Source organism: Aulostomus chinensis, chromosome 7 (assembly GCF_037954235.1).
Source record: "Aulostomus chinensis isolate RoL2024-O1b breed Wild chromosome 7, RoL_Achi_v1.0, whole genome shotgun sequence".
NCBI classification, from domain to species: Eukaryota; Metazoa; Chordata; class Actinopteri; order Syngnathiformes; family Aulostomidae; genus Aulostomus; species Aulostomus chinensis.
Window position 1 is genome coordinate 25,110,886 of NC_141326.1, and position 20,449 is coordinate 25,131,334.

A 20,449-nucleotide genomic window follows, 5' to 3' on the forward strand; every position below is an offset into this window, starting at 1 on the left:
GCTGGGGCCACTGTCAACTAATCACACCACTCTCCCCCTGGAGCTCATTTACATCAGTGTAATTAATATAGGCAAATGACCGGGACTTAACGTCAAAGTTTTGACAGGAAAGATTATATTTATGCTGATCACATCGATAGGATGGAAACTTGACAAGTTACCTAAAAAAAAAAAAAAAAAAAAATACTGTCCGCCATCATTTTTATTGCATGTGTCTACAGGCTACTGTGTAGTAAAATATGCATGAACACATGGAAATTGTCTTCCCAGCAACGGCATTTTTTTTTTCTGTTTAATGATTGTCATGATTACTCAACATCTGGAGATGGTTTTTGGGGGTATTTTAAAAATCTGTGGTGGCTATGCCCAGACTGCATAAGCCTTTTCAATAACTCAGATAAATAATTTCACTGCAGTTATTTACTACTTCAGCTGAGTTTTCGTGCTCATGCTAGATTATATTGGAACCTTACTGATGTACACAATGGGATTAAAGGTCCCTGTGGAGCTACTACGTGCATATTTTTCTCTGCTTAACTTTGCAGCTGTACCAAAGAAAATGAAGTTCCTGAAATTTAATAAATTAAAGCTTTTGTGACCGTGCCACATATGTGGGTAGCTTACACCGTCAGCCAAAGTGATCATGAACTGTGAGGAGTTGAGTATAAACAAGCCACACACACACACACACACGCACACGCACGCACACTCTCTAGTCTACCAGAACTGGCAGGAGGGAGAGAAATAATTGCTAGACTGCATTATAAACATTTTGTACCAACTATGGTCCTCTGCAAATTCAATCAGTCTACTGGCTCTGGGAATGGTGACAGAGAGAGGTTAAATGATCTTCTAATCAGAGCCACATGTCTCCACCACCAGTCGAAAAACTTCACCACTGGTTTGATATCGGGACACCACAGGCATACAGGGAGGCCCACAAGTATATGGCCCTTATTACTGCTCTTTTAAAGTGTGTGACAAGCTGTGTCTCAATCTCTGCAGTGCACCTAGTGTTTTTGTACAGTATACACTTCCTGTAAAAACACCTTGTTAAAAAAAAAAAAAAAAAGACCACAGCAATGCTTTCAGTGCATGTTTTTTGTACCTTTCAGACCATCATTCATCTTGCTACTCAGGTCACTATTGCAGGACTGGTCACAACAATTCATGATATTCTTCATAGTAACACAAGATGATGAAAATAGTTCCATCGACAAACTGTAACACTTTCAGTTCGGCAGTGCAGTGAATGAACGAGGAGTCAAAAGGGTTTTGGTTTGCTTTTAGCCCAATCAAAGTGTTTATTGGTCACTGAGCTGGGTAAAGACGGACTGTAAACCAATGATGTGGGGCAGTTTTAAAGTTTTATTTGTTGCCGCAGGCTAGCATTTGTTAGCCATCACTCACCATTGGCTTCACGTTAAAGATACAGTATGTGGCCGGCTCTTTCTGCAATCTGGAGTTACTGCGAAGTAATGCAGGAGGGGGAAAAAAAAAAATCTTCATGAGCACTTACAAGTGAGTACTTGAAAAGCAAAGTACCTTTTTTGGGTAAAGTTTTGCTTTAAGGCATTCGTGACCGTATCTGACATGGATCTGGTTGACCCACGAGGAGTACATCAGTTTAAAATAAAGACAAAAATAAACATGTGAACTTATTATTCCCTTTCCTATACATGGGGAGGCTAAGTAAACTAAAATCTAAAAGATGACAAGATATTGCACAACTCTACCTGAATACATATTTTCAAATAAAAACCAGCTTGTGGAGGAGCTACAACGAAAGGTAATCCATCACAATAAACACAGCCTGCTTTAGTTTTATTTAGTCTAATATCTGCTTTTGGATGGCAAAACAAAACAGATGTTACAGATCAACCTGCAGTTACATCATGATGATAATAGAGCCCTGACACAAACAAAAGCAGACATGTTTACTGCAATGGATTTCTGCAAACGGGTTGACTACTTCGGTCAAATTCAGTAATAGTAAGTAAATGGAGTGAAATGTGCAAAACACCTGATAAAGCCTTTGAATATGCAACAGCTGTACCATAGGACTTCGATGTCCCACAGTTGCTATAGTAACACAGACACAGTTCCTTCAGATATCCATCAGTCATTGTGTGGCAAACCCCTTTGTAATGCAACAGTTCTCACAGCAGCAAAGAGCATCCCTTCCCCACTGGCCCGTCTGTAATCTTATCAGCACGATGGGACGAGGGTTTAGAGGTAAGACCGAACATCAGAGCTCAACATCAGAACTCCAGGATCCAACTCAGCTGGTAACAGCTTCTGGTGCCTGCTCGCCCTCACCAGCTCCCTCTCTCCTCCTCTAATCTGCATTTGGTCTTTAACAAGAAACAGAAGTGTGAGTTGACCTCCGAGCTCATAGGTGGAGGAAATTAGAGTGGCTGAGGTCACATTCAAACAGTGTTAATCTTGTTGGTGGGGGTGCAGTACAGTTCCTTTGAAGCTCAACAATGCTTGTTTCGCCACGTCTGTGTCAATCAGCAGATGCCACTGACACAGTCAGGCAGTCTGACGACCCAAGATCCTCTGGGGCCCCGGGAACTTGTTCCCTATAACTTAACATAACTGTAGGATCCTGTTAAAAGGGGAGCAAGAGAATATGTGCATATGTGAAACTGAAATTGTAAATCAGAGCAGTGGTACAGTAGTAATTTGGAAAAGACATTCAACAATATTGAAAGGAACATGCCAACAACATATTTTTTGGGGAAATATGCTTGCTTGACAGGCAAGATATCCTTCTCCATCATCACAATTGGAAGCTGATGTTCTCCTCTGTGTATGCATCAGGGACCTGAGACCCACAGAGCCCAACAGACTGCTAGTTAGCTTAGCACAATGAATGGTAGTGGAAGAGCAGGTTAGCATACCTCCATCTAAACTCAGTCAAATCAGGTTCTGCAACTTGACTTGTCCAGAAGTTAACATCCTCATCCTCTCTTACAAAGTCATGATTAGTGGCAGTTAATAGCAGTAACTTTCTTTTGTTACCCACAGTTATAACAGGGCTAACAGGGTGCTGTGTCAAATCACTACGCTCAGTCCAGAAAGTAGTTCCACCTATGTTTCTGATTGGTCATTTTAAAGTGTTATTTCATAATGAATGTACAACCCTGGTTATATTAATGCAGGCAAAGACAGTTTTAGAGAAAAGCGTACTTGATGACTTTGACTGAATCACTTTCTGTCACACTTCCCACCCACTGCCATTCATTGCACAAAGCTAACTCGGGGTCAGCTGGTCTCTGTGGGTCTCAGGTCCCTGACGCACACACAGAAGAGAACATGGACTCTACTGTGTCTTGGACAAAAAGCTTATTTCCAATAAAGTTGGTGGGTTCCTTTGAATTATAGTTACAACAATTGTGTTTAACTTTAATTAACTCCACAATAAAAACTTGTTCCCTTGAATTAAACTCTTATCTATTTTATTATACCTTGTAAACACCTGCAAGTAAACTCACTTACGAGTATGTGTATGATAAATGATTTGGCTCTTGCATACTAAAAAATGGAAAAAAGGAAGCATATTTCCAAATTAAACTGGTTGAGGGAACAAAAACATCTCATAATATCAGCGCAATGCTTATATTTTGTCAACAAAAGAAATAAATAAGCAGATAAATAAATAGATAAATAAATAAATTTTTCCCATAAAATGTACTGTTACAGCAACTAAATTTGAGGGTCTGCACAAGTAGAAAGAACTCAACAATTCAGACCAAGAAGGCATACTGTATAAAAGCATGTAATGATGTAACACATCTACTAAGAGAGACTTGATAAGGCCTAATGTATGATTCCAAATTCATTTCTTCAACCAAAAACAGAAAAAAATCAGCCAGTTGTCTCGACCCTGAAAGCACATCGATGTACCACATGCATGTACTTCCTGCCATAAATTCTTTGAGGTTTAGTTAGAAATAGAGCATTTCTTTTGATTGTGAGTAGATCCAGCAGCTGCGCGGCAGTTCAGTGCAGTAAATAGAAAAATATTTTGGTGTCCCCTGACATGGTCCTTCACTTGAAAAACAATTTTATCCAAAACAGTTTTGGTGACGCAACGTATATTTTTCGGAATTCTTTCCCATTTTTTTTCTTTTTTTCTTTGCAGTGACGTGTGATTCTCTCGAACTGGCAGTGTTGTCCAATATCAAAATAATTCAGAGGGCTTGTGCTCTCAATACTGCTCCCTCCTCTCCACTCGGGCAGCTGGATGAGTGCATGTGCTGATGGGTGGGGATCTACTGTCAGACAATGAGAGCTGAGAGTCAGGAGGTGCAACAATCTCCATTTTGATTTGGGGGAAGTTCTGGCCGGGGAAGATGGTCCTGAGGTGCTCCTCAAACATCTCCTTTAGCTTCTTGCCTGTCATGCTGACTTTAGCGTCAGTCTTGCAAAAAACGAACAAAAACAAAAGGAAAAAAATTTATTATCAGATGCTGAAACTCTTACAAATGGAAGTATGTGTATGTTGCAAATGGTACCTCACTGAGAATTGCACAGTTCCCAAAGATAAGCCTGATGTCTGCCACGAACTCAGCAGTGCTTTGGTAGCATACACCCTGCTTTGCCTCCAGTCGCTTTTTCACAGTGGAAAGATTAATTGGTCCCTTTATGGCCAGCCTGTTATTATCACATACCTACAGTATTTAGAGAGGAAGGGCTGATTAAAACTATAAAACTTTATAAGAAGATGATAAAAACCATGATTTGTATCTCATGCTTGTCATGAATTATTTGTCAGAATTTTGAACAGGGTTTTTCCTGTTTTTGTCCCTGATTTGTATCTCCCCTTATTAGTTGTGCAATCAACAAGAATTTCAATCCAACAGCATCACACTTGTGCAATATAATATGTATACGTATATACAATATGTAAACAAACACTATCTGTCAGTCTTTGCCATATCATGTGCAAATCTTTGCATAGTTACAATATGTCCATGGTCAAATGTGTAGGCTACAGGTAAATACTGCATATTTCACATCATTAAAATAGGAGTTACAGTAACCCCATGTGACATTAATCCTGTTAGTGTCCTCTGCCATGCTTCCACACTCACCGAGGGAGGTGCAGGGTCTTGAAAGTCTGACCTCAGATCATTGCAAAACAAGTGCAGCAACAGTCTCTCACACTTCTGCAGCATTAGAATAAGACATGTGGCTTAATATAATATATCAGATGTTAAACAACAAACTAAATATTCTTGTCCTTTCTTTGGTCTTATAACCATTTCCTTGATGGTGAGGCTTATCTCTCTGTACTTAACTTATGAATGTCATTTATGAAAAAAAAAAAAGTAGCTAAAAACATTTGCACAGATTCAATAAATGCATTATTTTACCTCAACCAAAAGGGGTTGTGTTTGTTGGGTTTCAGGTGCATCTGCTGATTTGATTTATTTGTTTTGTTGTCAACCGAATTATGCAAAAATTACCAGGCTGATTCACTTGAAACTTGGTGGATGGGTATGGCCTTGGGTCGAGGAAGAACTCGTCAAATGCCAGTGCAAATCTGTTAAATTTAGCAATAAATGGCATTTTATTAGCTTGGACTTGGGGGAGTTGGTCTACTTGTGTGTGTGCTCTCCAGAAGGCCCTTCTAGGTGATTGTTATGTCTATGAAATGTCAGAAAATACTGGAATATATCTGCAGTAGCCTGAGGTCTGCACACTGTTTAGCCTAACACTCCACAATCCAAAGTTCGTTATTGTAACCAAATTATTGAAAAAATATATATTTATACTAACCTGCCTGTCCCGAAGCTGGAACCCCTCTTCAGGATCCAGTTCCTTCTTAACTCTTTTGGCTTCAGGTTTGCTGTCACAGTCAATCTCTGACAGGTCACAGCAGAGAGAGCAAAGCCATTCCCCACTAGGACAAGACAGTCCAGACACTCAACCCAGTAAACATTGGTGGCGGATTTAAAAGAATTTCTTATAAATTAAATTTGACAAAGCTTGCCTGGGAGGACTGAGAAGAGGTGGAACATGGCACGTCAGGTGAAAAACTCGACGACAGTTATTGCAGCGCAGCAGCTCTCCGACTGTCTGACAAACTGCACAGAAGTCTTCATTAGAGTCTTCACGTCGGGCTGGATGCTGGTTTTCCTGCAGTTCTGCTCCCAGTGAAGGAGCAAGACCTGGAGCAACCATCTCACTTTGGTCCTGTGGCCAACGCCATGAAGGGCTTTGGAGGTTGTTGTCGATGTTATTAAAAGGTGTTGTGACCTTGTTCCCCTCACCCTCAACCCAGGTTTGGGGTTGGTCACCTGTACTGTCAGGGAGGCTGGCTCTTTGGTTAGACTGCACCTGAAATTCACAAACATACAGAAACCAAACAATAAATGAACACTGAAACAATCAAGTACACAGCTGAATTTGTAAAGTCATAACAATTTATACCCTAAGGGAGTTTAAATCCAAGATGAAATTGTACAAAATCATTATAGCGAGTGTGTAGCGGCCTTCCAACTACAAATGTCCACTGTAAAATGAAGTTCTTATCCTCTTACATAATTGCAGCCATAATCTGGTTCATCTTTGATGATGATGATAGGCCCTGGTGATGATCCTTGTCTTTTTTTGACAGCTGAGCCCACTGCTCCGTTTACTTGTTGCAATCCAAGAGGTTTCCAGGAAACAGTCCTTGGGAACAAAGTGATAAACAAGCTAAATTCACTGGCGAGGCCAATGGCACATAGGGCTGCTGCTGACTCGCTGCCTTCAAATGGAACTTGTGAACTGTTTACGACATGAGGAGTTGTGTACACAAAGTTGTGCTCGCAAATTTCCCCTTGCGAGGTTGTGAATACCACAAAGGGGTTTGCGGATGGTCCACAGAGACCTCCATCTCAAGCCAGCAAAAATCAAGGTGTTCAGACCTACACGACCATGTAAAGACTGAGAAAAAAGAAGGTGCTTTCGTTTGCGTGTGGCTTTGTTCAACTCTTTGTGGGAGCAGGACCCCATTTTATTAGTGGAGCCAAATATGCTTTATGGGACCAGAAGACTGGATGAAACCAGGGTTGAGAATTGTTTTTAGGGTCGGTATTCAACTGTGATGGTTAAAGTTAGGGTTACGGACTAAACTGTAGGGCCTGTAAAATGATACTAGTTGTGTTTCCCTTTGATCGTTAAGCAAATTTAAAGTGAGTTTTGGGAATGTTGCAAGAACGGAAATGGGAATTTGGTGTGATTCCTTTAACTGGTTTGAAGCAGATCCATTTTTCCAGCTAGCATCAGCCATGTTGCCAAAGTAGTATCGACTATGTTGCCCAGCAAGTAACGGCCAAGTTGCCAAGCTAGAATTGGCCATGTTGCCCTTAGATGAAGACAAAAATTGGAAATATCAGGGAAAATGCAAGCAGTGGAAACAACATGAATGAATGCTCATCAAAATACATTCACATCTCTTACCCTGGTTTCTCCACCTGGGATACAGCAGCGTATCCAGATGAGTACTGATGTCCTTGCACTTCAGAGAAACAAAAATATATATTACCTTATAAGGAACACAACAATATATACAGTTATGACATCTGACACAGACGTACCATTTCTGTGTGGCAAAGATGGTGGCAGGCTCTGGGAATAGTTTGATTTTAGCGTATATACCGGAGCACTCGCATCGTTCCTCCTGTTCAAATATGTAGTCTCGATCTAAACAAAGCAGCGAATGACATTTACTATGCAGAGGAAAAAAATAAGATACAGAAAAAATCTACTCGAGAGAGACTTTTTGCTTTTAATGGATTCAGTCTTACAGGTATATTGTGAATGGAGTTACTTGCCATATGGCGTGGTTGAGGTGAACCCTCCCCACCACCACACACTGGTAATGGTGTGATGTGTGTGTAACCAGGGGAGGAAGAAAATGCATCAGCAGGTTTGGGTTGATATCTGGAGCCCTGAGGCTATGGACGAAAGAAGGAGAAACCAAATGATGAAAAGAAAGGCTGCAATAATTTTTTTCCTCATGCTTTCATTCCACCGGTTACATCATGACACTGCGTGTGTGACCTGGTCTTGTTCCACTCTCCAGGCGGCTTCATCCCCCACCAGGTGTGTTTCACAAGCAGAGCATTTTACCTTTGTTGGTTTTTATTTGACCAGTGCTGAGTAAGCAGCTTCAGTTGTGTCTTTTTTTGGGGGTTGGGGTGGGGGCTGTAGCCTACATCTAATCATAAATTAAGGATTTGAAAACCAGACACGTCTTGCATGTCGTCCATGGACCGGTTGTCTTCAGGCCTGGTGTCTGATCTGTTTTATTTTGAAAAATGACTGGATTTTCAACTGCTCTCATGTCTGACCTCCTACATGAAATTGGCAAACTATTCCTTTCTGAATTTTCCCTGATCTGGGTTAAGTTTGTTACATTACCGCAGCAAACAGCAACCCAGATCTCAGTCTCACTCAAAGAAATTCTCCGCAGCAGCAGCAGCAGCAGCAGCAGCAGCAGCAGCAGCAGCAGCAGCACTGTCTAGTGGACATACTACTTGCAAAAAGACTAATATACTTATTTATAATGGAGAATATCTGAGTTCATCATGCAGCTCTAACAGCTTGTTCACATCAGGATGACACAGTGTATGTGTACACTTCACAGGCCAGTATTGTCCTGTGAATGAGCCTATACATCAGAGCTTGAAGCAAAACACCCTGTGAACTAGACTAAACAACTTGGATGATGAGATATGATCAAACGTCTCTTTGGCTCGTCCTGTGTCGAACGTTGGCTGCTCTTCTACTGCAGATTTAGCTGTTTTATTTTCAGCTAGTTTAAGATTAAAATCCATCTTGACAAGGAAAGACATAAATTGCCCAGGATGTGAACGCTGTCGCCTCTATTTAGGACAACGCCATCCACTGTCACTACTTGTTAAGCTTCTCAGTGACACATGCACATGTGGTTCTCACATGTAAATGCACACTAACCTGCGGCGTGAACCCCGGATTTGATAGGCTGCTCGTTGGGCTGACGTGGTTGTGAGGCGGCATCATAAACCTGCGACCTGTTTGAGGGGGCACGCAGTGTGACGGAGACCCTCCCTGAAGAGGCCTCGGGACAGTTCGCTGAAGTCGAACACTCTGGTACCATGTCCAGGGAGGAGGAGGGGGTTGGGGGTGCCAGTAGGCCTGAGGGTTTAGCTTGTCCACCTGCATCTGAAGCTGAGCTAGAGTATTATTTTGGGCTCCCGGGGCAAAGCTGTGGGCTAAGCCTGAGGGGGCCTGCCCAGGTTGGGAGAGCTGATGTGGGATACCCTGAAACCCTCCCAGCTGGTGTCCCGGCACGCTCTCCACCACTAAAGAGCCTGAGGCGACATACACACAGAGACAGGATGAGCATAACAAGTAGGGATAAAAATACGCAGCACAGTCAAAACTCCTCCGGAGGACTGAGGAGAAAAAGTTTGGGGAACACTAAGTGTGAAAAATATGTTAAGAAGGCTAAAAACTAACTATAATTTATTTGATTGAATTATTGATTAAACTATCTGTTGAAACTGTGAAAAGCAAAAAGCCATGTGACTAATGAAAGAATGAACAACACAGTGTGCAGGTTTTTGCAGGTTTAACAGTATAAACAAAGTACAGAGTTTGGACAGCGCTTTCTGTATCTAAGGCCCTGTTCAGTCTCGGGATTCAGATGAGTCCTAGAGCAAGTGCCTAGCATTTAGCATTAGAGGACCTGGTCCTAACCAATTAAGCTCCTCCCTCTCTCTCTTGAAAGCAGCTCCTCAGGCCAAATTGATCTGCCCTAAAGCGACCTGACCCACAAAAATCCAGCAGGTCCTGTGGGTCTAGTGGTGGCCTAAAGAGGGAGAAAATCAAAACAAGAAAAGAGGAACAATGTAAAAGGGTTAAAGAGTAAGACTTAAAATAAAACAGAAGGGAATAAAATAAATTATTTAAATTAAATTGAATGAAATTCTCCCCTGACCTGGCAGTCCTGAACTGTCCTTACCCAATCTCTGGCCTATCACCCCCCAGGAGAAACTGCTGCTCCAATACTACTCTGATACAGTTTTTCTCTCATTTTCTTCCTTCTTTCACTATTCCTGCCTTTCTTTCTATGCCTTTATCTAGTTGCTCTAGTCATTAGTATTATGATGTTCTCCTATTTTTTTCCATCTTAAATGTTTGATTCACAATGTTTTGTGCTGTATCAATCACATGTATTGCACTGTAAAATAATCTAAAAAAATTAAAAATAAGGTACATCGAAGTACTTCATTTCACCCTTGGTATTAAAATGCACTTTCTGATGCATCTTTATCACACGGGAGCAGTTCTCACTTGACCATTTTATATACACTTAACACCTACATAATTTCCACTTGTGAAGTTTCTTTATGGGCATTTTCAATGCTCAAATCATGTTGAAACAAAACCCTGCATCCATATGAAGTTATTATTATTATTTTATTTTTTGCTGTAAATTGTGTCAATCACTGACAGTTTCATTCTATTTAAGGAAACTCTCTCCTGTTCTGGAATGCTGGATGAGCTAGACCGACTTATAACAAGAGAGTAAGTGCAGCAGTGAGAATTTTTTTGTGTGTATTGGTTGGAAAATAGAAGCAGAAGAGGGAGGAATCAAATCCATCAGTCCATCACAAATCGCCTTGGTTAGAACATTTGTGCGAATGATCAGTGTGGACACAGCCTTGTGGCAGGAAGATGGATTTATTTGACCTCTTCAGCAATACGGGGGCCTCTTACCCAGATCGACATTTGAGGCCCAGTAAGAGGATCGACACTGGAACCGCACGCTGCTCTGTGGTACAAATGAGGTACTGCATTTTGCCCGCAGGAGATTTCCAATCTGAAACAAAATCTGCAACAGAAGGGTTGTTATAAATAATTTTCAGAGAGGAGCATTAGTCTGTTACAAAAGACATATGTTCCTGCTTCATCGAGTCCAGGATGGACCTGGCTCTTGATAGGACACTGGGAAATCATGACTGTGATGGGATACTGTGGTCAGACATTACCAAGCGTTTACAGATCAAAAGGGCTGTGCCCCTGTTCCTGGCAGTGGCCCACTTGGTGAATTTGATGACATGATCCAGGTGTCTGGACAGATAGCCAATGTCCTCCTGTTGTTTTTGTAAGACACTCTCATGATCCCTGGTTGCAGCCTGGAAAAAAAAAAAGATGAATAAATGACAAGCTGCAACATTCAAACAGCTTGGGGGGATGTGCTCTGGGCCTCAGGGTACAGCAGTCAAATTAGCTCACCAGCAACTACGGTTCTACCTCACATGAAGCCATAGGTATACCGCCTGTACTGGTACTAATACAGCAGATATTTATCTTATACTATATTAGAGCTGTTCAAAGTTCACCAGATCAAAGGAACACACTTATTTGCCATCCTCCCCACAGAGGGACACAGACAGACACACTTCTCTCCTCTGTGCGCATCACGGAGCTGAGAACCACAGACACCTGCTTGCCGCTAGTTAGTTTAGCGCAATGAAAGGTAGCAGCTTCCATCACTTACATTCTTACGTATTCGCATGCATCTAAATGTTGACGTGCACGTCTACTGTTCTCATACCTCGAGTTGATTTACCAGCGTCTTGCCCTTCTTGTTTATCTCCAGGATTAAACTACAGATGGACTTCTTGATTTCGCTGTGAACAGATCTACGGTTCTGATCGATATGAAGCAGCCTGCCAGAATTCAATGAAACAAATATGAGACTGCATCATAAAGTTTAGTCCCTTTTGTTTGCCAGTCAGCCTTAAACATATGCATGCGTGTGGGACTACACACCCGTTGTTGATGGAGTTCGATACCTCCTCAATGACTTTCTTTTTCTCCTGCAGCTGATGAGTCATGCTCTCCATATATTGTTGGTGGTTCTTGTACGCATCCTCCAGGAACTGGTAACTAATTCAATGTGGAGACATAAAGAAATCAGGTCATATTTGTACTATTTATGTGTTTTCCCCTCCTCATGTAGAAGAGAACAACCGCACATAAAAGATGGGTAATAAAATGGAAAGAAATGTAAAAATTGTGATGATTTTTTTTGAATATGAAATAAATCCAAACACATTAATGCTAAACAGAAAATGCCAATAAATTATATTGTCCTATAGACTGGAACAGTACTTGTGGTCCTTGTGCTCTACTAGCTGGCAGTCACGGCATGTCAGCAGGTCACAGGTCTCACAGAACAGCTTCAACGGCTCCTGCTTGTGGCTGTCACAGAACATTGGCCTCTGAGACGACACGCCTCGCACCTCTGCAACACAGCATCTCAACATAACACCTACTAAAAGTAGCATTTTGGACTGAATGAGTTACATTCACTCAACAGTCCTGGAATAAGATATTGAGTGTCAAATCGCTTGTATTAGATTTTCAAAAATAATCTTCATCGAAGCCTGAGTAAAAGGTGTTAAATTGGCAGCTCTGATTCCAAAATAGTTCAGTCCTTTATCGTGGAAAACACAGTTAACCCAGAATCTAACCCTACATTAGGGGAACTCTACACAAATATAGGCGTAAGAGCAGTGGGAGGGATACCTTGGGATTCTTTTGTCTTCGGCTTGATGGTGTGGTCTTTGGTAAATTTCACTCTTTGGTGAGCCTCCACGCAGGTTGCGCACAGGAACTCCACACAGTCGACACAAAAGCCGGCAGCTTCCGTGTTGTCATCGCAGGTCATGCAGAGCTACAGACGGATGAAACACGTCATTAGCTGCTGGTGAACTCTCGGTTTCTTGTTTGACAGAGGAAAAACTGGATGTCAATGGATCTGCAGGAATAAAACCAGACATCTGCTACTCCTGTTAAATGTGTGATGCACAACAAAGAAAGCTGTTCCCAGTTCAGACTGACAGACTTTGTGGTCCAACACTCTGAGAAAGAATATTCCAATGTATTTACGTCACTAACCTGGACTGTCTTCTCTACTGTGCTGCTGGGAGCCTCCACTAAGTCCTTCACAAAGACATTTTCAATGACATCTACCTCCATACACTCCTGCCTGCACACCGGGCAGCGGATCACATTGACTGGAATCAAAACACACACACATATCGGTCTAAATCCATGACAGAAAATTACATTAGACAGTCACAAAAGAAAGTGTCCTGCATGCGGAAACGCCGTGAATTAATCCCTGGTCACTGTTTGTAAACAAGTGACTCACGTGGTTTGGTCGCACTGTCAACCTTCGTGGGCTCTGTGCTGGCCAGATTCCTGGAGGGTGGAGGTAAACATTTCTTGCAGAATGAATGCAGACACGGAAGAAGTTTGGGTTCTCGACTGAGAAAGTTCGAGTGGCAAACGGGGCACGTGTCCATGTAATTAAAGACGGGCTTGTCCTCGTGCGCTTGCATGCTTTCAGCCTCGTTCTCAACGACGAGGACCGCAGCTTCCCCCAGCTGCTGTGTGCCTGGGCGTCCATTCATGACCAGACGTTCACGACCAGCGAGGCTACAATACGCCTGACGTTCGTGGAAGAACACACACACACACACACACACACACACACAGACACACACACACAGGTGAACGAACCCGGGCTCAGGAGTCCAGTTCCTCCCGCAGCGTAGAGAACATCCGCTCACACCTGCTCCTCCTCCTCTTCCTCCTTCTCCTCACACTCACTCACTCACTCCAGCCTTTTTACAAGCGCCATTTATGCATTCACAATTCTCATTGCTGGTTAGCTGGTAGTAAACCGACGTCTCGAGCGGAGCGAAAAGAAAAAAAAAGGAAACCTGTAACGTTGCCGCACGGAAGGACTCGCGAGACGCGGTTGGGATGTCATCGCAACGCACGCGGCGCGTTCCTTGCGGCAACAGGAGGGGCGGGGCCTGTATTGCGCGCGCTCGAAGAGGGCAGACTGACATCAGTGTTAGTGGTTCATTAATACACTAAATACTGCTGCAGTGTAGTAGTTGTATAGTAAAAATCTGTTCATATTGATTGGTAAAACTTGATAATAATGTAAGGCTACATTCATCATTTACTCATGTATTAACAGTTTATGGGAAACTAATCATTAAGTAGGCTAAATGAATATTTATTATTAACATATTTTAATATAAGGTATGTGATTGATAAAGATGTCATTTAACTAGTCGTGAGGATAACATTCTAGTCATTTATTCATTAGATGAACTGCTTTTGTGAACTTTTCTAGAGTGGTGACCGTCCAGTTTGGGACTCCTTAGAGGTTTTATGTGTCCGCACAGCCGTCCATCTCATTCTTGGTAACACCATGCATCAGGAATGCCTTGCCAATTTTCAGATTAGGCTGTAATATTCTCAGAGACTCAAGGATGGACTGAAAATGTGATGAGATCAAAGGTCAAGGTCAATCGCACCTCATATAAATGAGATATCTCTGGAAGGCCTTCAGGAAATGTATCTGTATGTTGCTACACACATCCACTAGGACAACTGTGCAATAATTATGTTATCCATATCAAGATTAATATGTAAGTAATCATGAAGGTGACTCCTATGATAAATATTCATTTTCTAAAAAAGAGGACAGACCAGACAAATACATGGGATGAGCAGTAGGCGGCTGTCTGGCTGGAATTAACCCTTCGTCTTCACTCCTTGTGCGCATAAGTTATGATGTCATTGAATCAATTTGAAACCTTTCATTCAGCATAATGTGATTCAGCACTTAAATGATAACAAATGTAATATTGTTATCGCTTCCATGTGTTTAACTCTGCCTACAATCAAGTGCTGCTAGCATGATGTGTGCTAACAAACCCATGGACCCTAAGGCACCTGGGTTCAAAGTTCATCCTTGTGCAATAAACGACCTATTAAGTGAGCAAGCGAGCCTTTGAATTTCTCCGTGATCGCACACACATGAATCTGACTGCAGAGAACCTCAGTGTCCCTCTCAGTGATGGGAACCGTATCCCGCTGCTGGGACTAGGAACGTATGGGGACCCTCAAACGGTAAGGAGGACACCATTTTTGTTTGTTTGGGGGGGGGGGGGGGCAGGAGAAATGCTCATCGATGACTGACTGCAGAGTTAATGAGTACCTGTGTTTATGTCTTTTCATGCACACAAACTGCAGCATGACTCAGACAAAACTGGGTCAAATCTTACTTTACTGTAACACACAGTCATATTTCCATCAATTTCCAACAGACACCGAGGGGCACAGCGCTCGAATGTGTTAAGCTGGCCATAGATGTAGGCTACAGACACTTTGATGGGGCCTTGGTGTATTTCAATGAGCATGAAGTGGGGCAAGCCATTAGAGAGAAGATTGCTGATGGAACTGTCAGACGAGAGGACATCTTTTACTGTGGAAAGGTACTCTCTGATTTAACTGTTCTTAATTCCTGTGATTTTGACATTTAAACACGTGTGTTGTTCAGAAAAGCAGACACATGCTTTGTGCATGACTTTTAATTTTTTTTTTTTCTCCCTTAGCTCTGGAACACCTTCCATCCACCAGAGTTGGTGAGACCCACCCTGGAGAGGACTCTGAAAGCCTTAAAACTGGATTATGTTGATCTTTACATCATCGAACTTCCTATGGCCTTCAAGGTTTCCCCTTCAAATACTCACATTCGTAATGATTAGATAAGAAAGTAAAGTAAGAGTTTCCTGTTACAAAAGCTTGAATAAAAAATCATGATGTGAAATAGAAATAACAAGATGCAAGTTTTTTTTTAATGTTATCAAATGCAAATTCAATCAAAATAGCCTGAAATGTGCAATATTATTTGTGCAAATGTTGGAATATATGCCAGCCAGTGGTATGACTTGTTGGTCACTGTGATAAGAATTTTTATATGCTTTTGGTAGCAATCACATCTCTTTTTCTTTTTTTAAACGAGTCCAACTGGACTGATGGTCAGATTGTGCTTATTATCAAGTTTTATTATAAACATCTATTTGCTTATTTTTTAGCCTGGAAATGAATTCTATCCCAAAGACCGGGATGGTAAATACATCTACCACCACACAGACCTCTGTGCAACCTGGGAGGTGGGTTGTTTTGAGGAGACACATGTACTTGTTGTCCATTTTGCTCAATTTCTTTGCAGTCAAGCCGGTCCAACTTCTTGTTTTCTGCCTGAAGGTGTTTTATACATTTGCGCTCTCAGAATATAGCTCCTATGAGAATCAAATGCAAGGGGAAAAAAAAAATCAGCAGTCATTTTGCGTGGGTGTGTTAGCCCTCCATAATCAGCTTGAAGGATCTTTTATTTATTCTTTTCAATTTAGTGGTGCTTTGAAAGTAGTGTTTATCCTGAATGAGAACATTAACACCATGAATCAACCGCATTGTAATTAAATAATTGATATCCAGCATTAAAACTGGAACATTCCCTTTCAATGCATCAAAGAATGTCAAGGCCAGTAATTACCAACTTTAAAGATCTGATTTTTCTTCCCGGTCGCTTTGTTTTGCTGCACGCTCAGTATGTGAAGATAATCACCATGTTGATATGCATCTTTCCTTCTCATCAGGCTTTAGAAGCGTGTGTAGACGCTGGGCTTGCGAAATCTCTGGGAGTCTCCAACTTCAACCGCAGACAGCTGGAACTGCTACTGAACAAACCTGGCCTCAAACACAAGCCTGTATCCAACCAGGTAACTGCTCCTGCTCTCCCTAGTCTCCATCTTTTCTTTTCAGAATTAAGCAAGTGAAGTATAGCATATTCTTTACTGTTTAAACATTCGTACATTTCATGCTATTGCTACAGAAAATGAAAATAACTGATGGAACTGACCACTATTACATTATATAACCTTTAAATGCTCAAGTCAGTTTTATATATGATATATTTTTTATCTTCAGTGTACATTCCCCTTGCATTTTAGTACATGTTTAGTACTTTGGCTTCGGCAGTATCTGTTACTGTGGTGAATTTACTTTAAGTACAGATCATAATTCACAAATCGAAAGCAAAACAGATACAATCTGCTCAGAAGAAAATATGGGGACCAAATTATAAACCAATAATGATATGATAAAACATATAATAATAATAAATCTGCTCCTTTTTTTTGTATTTGTTATTGGGAGATACCATATATAGACCTTGACAAAATTTACTGTCGTTTTTGTGGGAGTCAATACAGAAAGAGAGAATATAACCATTTGTCATGGCAAGCAAGAGCAAGAGGAATAAAGACGAAGTATTTGTGCATTTATGTGTTTTCTGTCTTCATTCTTAGGTTGAATGCCATCCATACTTCACACAACCCAACCTTCTGGAGTTCTGCCGTCAGAATGACATCGTAATTGTTGGATACTGCCCCCTTGGCTCCTCCAGAGATGCATCCTGGTATGCAGATTCTCAGAGACAAGCTGTTTTCAAGGCTGGTCTGATATTTTGAAACAAATTACTCACAGATGATGTTTTGCAAAATTTTGTTTCCTCTGGAATTGTATTCATGGACAAACCCCACATTCATATGGTAGTGTGACACTATGATTTCCTGCAACTGCCACTGAAAAGCAGAGGAAACTCAGTCTAGTGACGCTTGTATCCTGACAGTTGAACAAAAACACAGGGATAAACTCTGAATGACTCCTAGGTGGCCTTTTCTCCCCTGTCATTGGCTCAGGGTGAATGTGACATGTCCTCCCCTGCTAGAGGATGAGCTGCTGGTGTCTATTGGAAAAAAGTACGACAAGAGCAGCGCCCAGGTGGCTCTGCGCTTCAACGTCCAACGAGGAGTCGTAGTGATCCCTAAAAGTTTCAGCCCTGAGAGAATTAAACACAACTTCCAGGTTTGGTTTGACTTTTTTTTGGTCAAACAAGGCCATTTAGTGGTTACATGCACATGTGAAAAGAACCATCTACACTCCCATGTTTCCTATTATACGTCGGTTGGTGGGATTTTTAATAGTCTTGTATATCTAATCGCAGATATTTGATTTTTCACTCACTGAGGAAGAGATGAGAGCCATCGAAGCTCTGAACAAAAACATTCGTTTTGTGGAACTTCTGATGTAAGTAATGAATTTGCTTCAACGGGAAAATCTGTCGGGAGAATATGAACTCATCAACATTTTTATATGCATGTATGTCTTCAAGTGGTAGTTTGTTTTATGGCATCGTTCTTGTTTTTCCAGCAGATAATAGCTAATCATCTTTGTTTTGACGCAGGTGGAGTGACCATCCAGAATACCCATTTCATGATGATTATTAAACTTTTTCTCTCTCTTTTTTTTTTTTTTTTTTTGGTGATTTTGCATCATTTCCTGTCACTCAACTAACAAGGATTAAAGCTCAACTTTCACTTGAAAAGACAGGAATCATTTGTATTTCTGGTGCATTTTGACACTTAACACTAGAGGTCGCTAGTTCCCAGCAAATGAAAGGGATAAATGCTTTCATGGTTCATGTATATTTACGCATGAGCCACATATATTTAAAATAGTACATTGTTAGTTAAAACTGATTAATATGAATTGTTGCAACTAAATGAAGTTTTTTTTCTTTTTCTTTTCTTCTCTTTTGAATTGAATGTGTCAAAAAAATACTCAAATATGTACCAAGATACTGTCACTGTAAGGACTCTGGCTTCTCTGTAATACTAGAATTCTTCTCACAGGCACGTATAGCTTTCAGTCTGAATTGATTGAGAGAGCAAAAAACACGCCATGTGCCATTCCTGAGCTTCCAATTTTATGTATAAAGCACATTTATAAACAATGATATTTCAGACAAGGACAGAAAAATGACTGGAGAAGAGCAAAAGAGCACAGATATTGAATAAACATACAAAATGCACATTCAAATGCCAAATGGCCTTTTTGTCAAGATGATTCAGACACAAAAGAATGGAAATCTTAGGAGCAGCTCGAGTTGTAATGACAGTCAAAGTGTTGCAAGATGGTCAAGCAGGACCTGGTCCATCATAATCAGGAGAAAAAAGCAGCGTCATCCCAGAAGTCATGAAAGATTTCAAATGGCCAGAAACTACAAATGCACCCAACAATTCCCAAACTTGATACTTCAATAATCACAAGGATCAGAAATAAATACATGTATATGTATTTATATATGTGAGATGGGCCCACGTGAAAGGGCACCCCATGTACAGTAGTTGAGGATCTCCATGCAGCTGCATTACCTGCATATATGGTACCTTTGGCTTTGTCCTTAAGGGAAAAGTGTACTCAGCAGAGTACATCTCCGTACCAGGGGCGTTTCTGGGGGGCCCAGGCCAAAGGGACCTAGGGGGGCAGTCATGACCCCAGCCAGTAGCCTGGGGGCCTGCTTAAGGGTTGTTGCAGTCTCCAGTGAATGGTCAATCATAGAATTTAAGGGGGTTCTCTAATGTCACTATTGACTAATCAGTAGATCTAAGGGCCCCCTCCAGTTCGGAGCCTCAGGCTGCTGCTTGGCTTGGCAACTCTGATGGAACACCCCCACTCTTTGTATGTCGATGTGTTTCTGCATGTAATGAAGTAAAAATTTAATATGCAGAGTCTTCTGTGTTTTAGTCTGTCACAGCAAAATTGTCAAGTGCTCAGAGGTCAGATTTGTTATCAACAGGTACTGCAGGCAGTTTTGTAGTTGCCTTCGTCCTGCTGCGGGAACATTTGAGGAATTTGTGGAAAAGCATCTCGCATCCTTGTGTTAACACATTGAAGGGAATGTGATTTTCCATTATATCGCTTTTATGTTATATAATCGGAAATCAGAAATACACTTAATTGTACATTAGAATAGAATATGATTTGTTGTGTGTTTGGTTTGTTAAAAAAATGCAAGTACCAAAAGAAAAAAAAACCCAGAAAACAGATCCTCTGACTGACCTGTTCTGGAATCTTGTTAAGTACATAAATGATAATTGTTGATGCATAATTATACTCTCTGTAAAAAGTACAACATTCAGATTTCAGAACCAAATAAAATAGTTTGAAGTTATGGTTTAATTTCTGCAAAGACCTTTTTGTTACCAGGACTTGGATTCCAGCAGGACACCTCAGTAAAAGCAGTGATGCCTGATAATTGTTTGCTTTGGAAGGGTATTTCTGGTCAATCCGTTATCACACTGTGGACACATTGTGTAATGGTTGTGTACACACTTCTTGTGTACTCTGATGCTCTGCTTAGCTTCAGGCTGCCTACAATAAGCAGAACTTCTGCTCCAGGAAAGGAAATGTAGGAGAAACAATATTTTTCAAAGGTGGATATTTGGTATTAGCGGCATGATTCCCGTCTGTCAGCCTCTTTTTAAAAAAAAAAATTTTCTCTTTGGGCTGTGATGCAAGAAAGTGTCTCACTTGCCGAAGCCCCTCTTGATAGAAGGTTTGACTCAGTGAATTTGCATATGTGACGGATGATTACTTGACTCCTTCGAAGTCAATAGTTACATGCTAAAATGTGTCACTGTGCCTTTTAGCATTTTTTTGTTTGTTTGCTGGCTTTCTT

At 41.2% G+C, this 20,449-nt stretch overlaps 2 protein-coding genes across 2 annotated transcripts; one reads left to right on the forward strand and one right to left on the reverse strand.

Annotated features, from left to right (window-relative positions):
- Nucleotides 1-96: 96 nt before the first annotated feature.
- On the reverse strand, nucleotides 97-13,817 carry LOC147259241 (transcription intermediary factor 1-alpha-like). The gene is made up of 18 exons (XM_086209508.1): nucleotides 13,211-13,817; nucleotides 12,955-13,073; nucleotides 12,583-12,730; nucleotides 12,166-12,298; nucleotides 11,824-11,940; nucleotides 11,606-11,720; nucleotides 11,037-11,183; nucleotides 10,765-10,879; nucleotides 8,977-9,353; nucleotides 7,833-7,955; nucleotides 7,596-7,701; nucleotides 7,459-7,516; nucleotides 6,555-6,687; nucleotides 6,005-6,351; nucleotides 5,791-5,914; nucleotides 5,103-5,177; nucleotides 4,524-4,679; nucleotides 97-4,429 (listed from the first exon to the last, which is right to left on the reverse strand). Exons 1-18 carry the CDS (start codon nucleotides 13,470-13,472, stop codon nucleotides 4,217-4,219), a joined length of 2,868 nt encoding a protein of 955 aa, XP_086065634.1. The 5' UTR covers nucleotides 13,473-13,817; the 3' UTR covers nucleotides 97-4,216.
- Nucleotides 13,818-14,848: 1,031 nt separating this feature from the next.
- On the forward strand, nucleotides 14,849-19,921 carry LOC147259242 (aldo-keto reductase family 1 member D1-like). Its single transcript, XM_086207877.1, has 9 exons — nucleotides 14,849-14,991; nucleotides 15,189-15,356; nucleotides 15,477-15,593; nucleotides 15,960-16,037; nucleotides 16,524-16,646; nucleotides 17,235-17,344; nucleotides 17,628-17,793; nucleotides 17,933-18,015; nucleotides 18,173-19,921. Exons 1-9 carry the CDS (start codon nucleotides 14,899-14,901, stop codon nucleotides 18,213-18,215), a joined length of 981 nt encoding a protein of 326 aa, XP_086064003.1. The 5' UTR covers nucleotides 14,849-14,898; the 3' UTR covers nucleotides 18,216-19,921.
- Nucleotides 19,922-20,449: the final 528 nt, after the last annotated feature.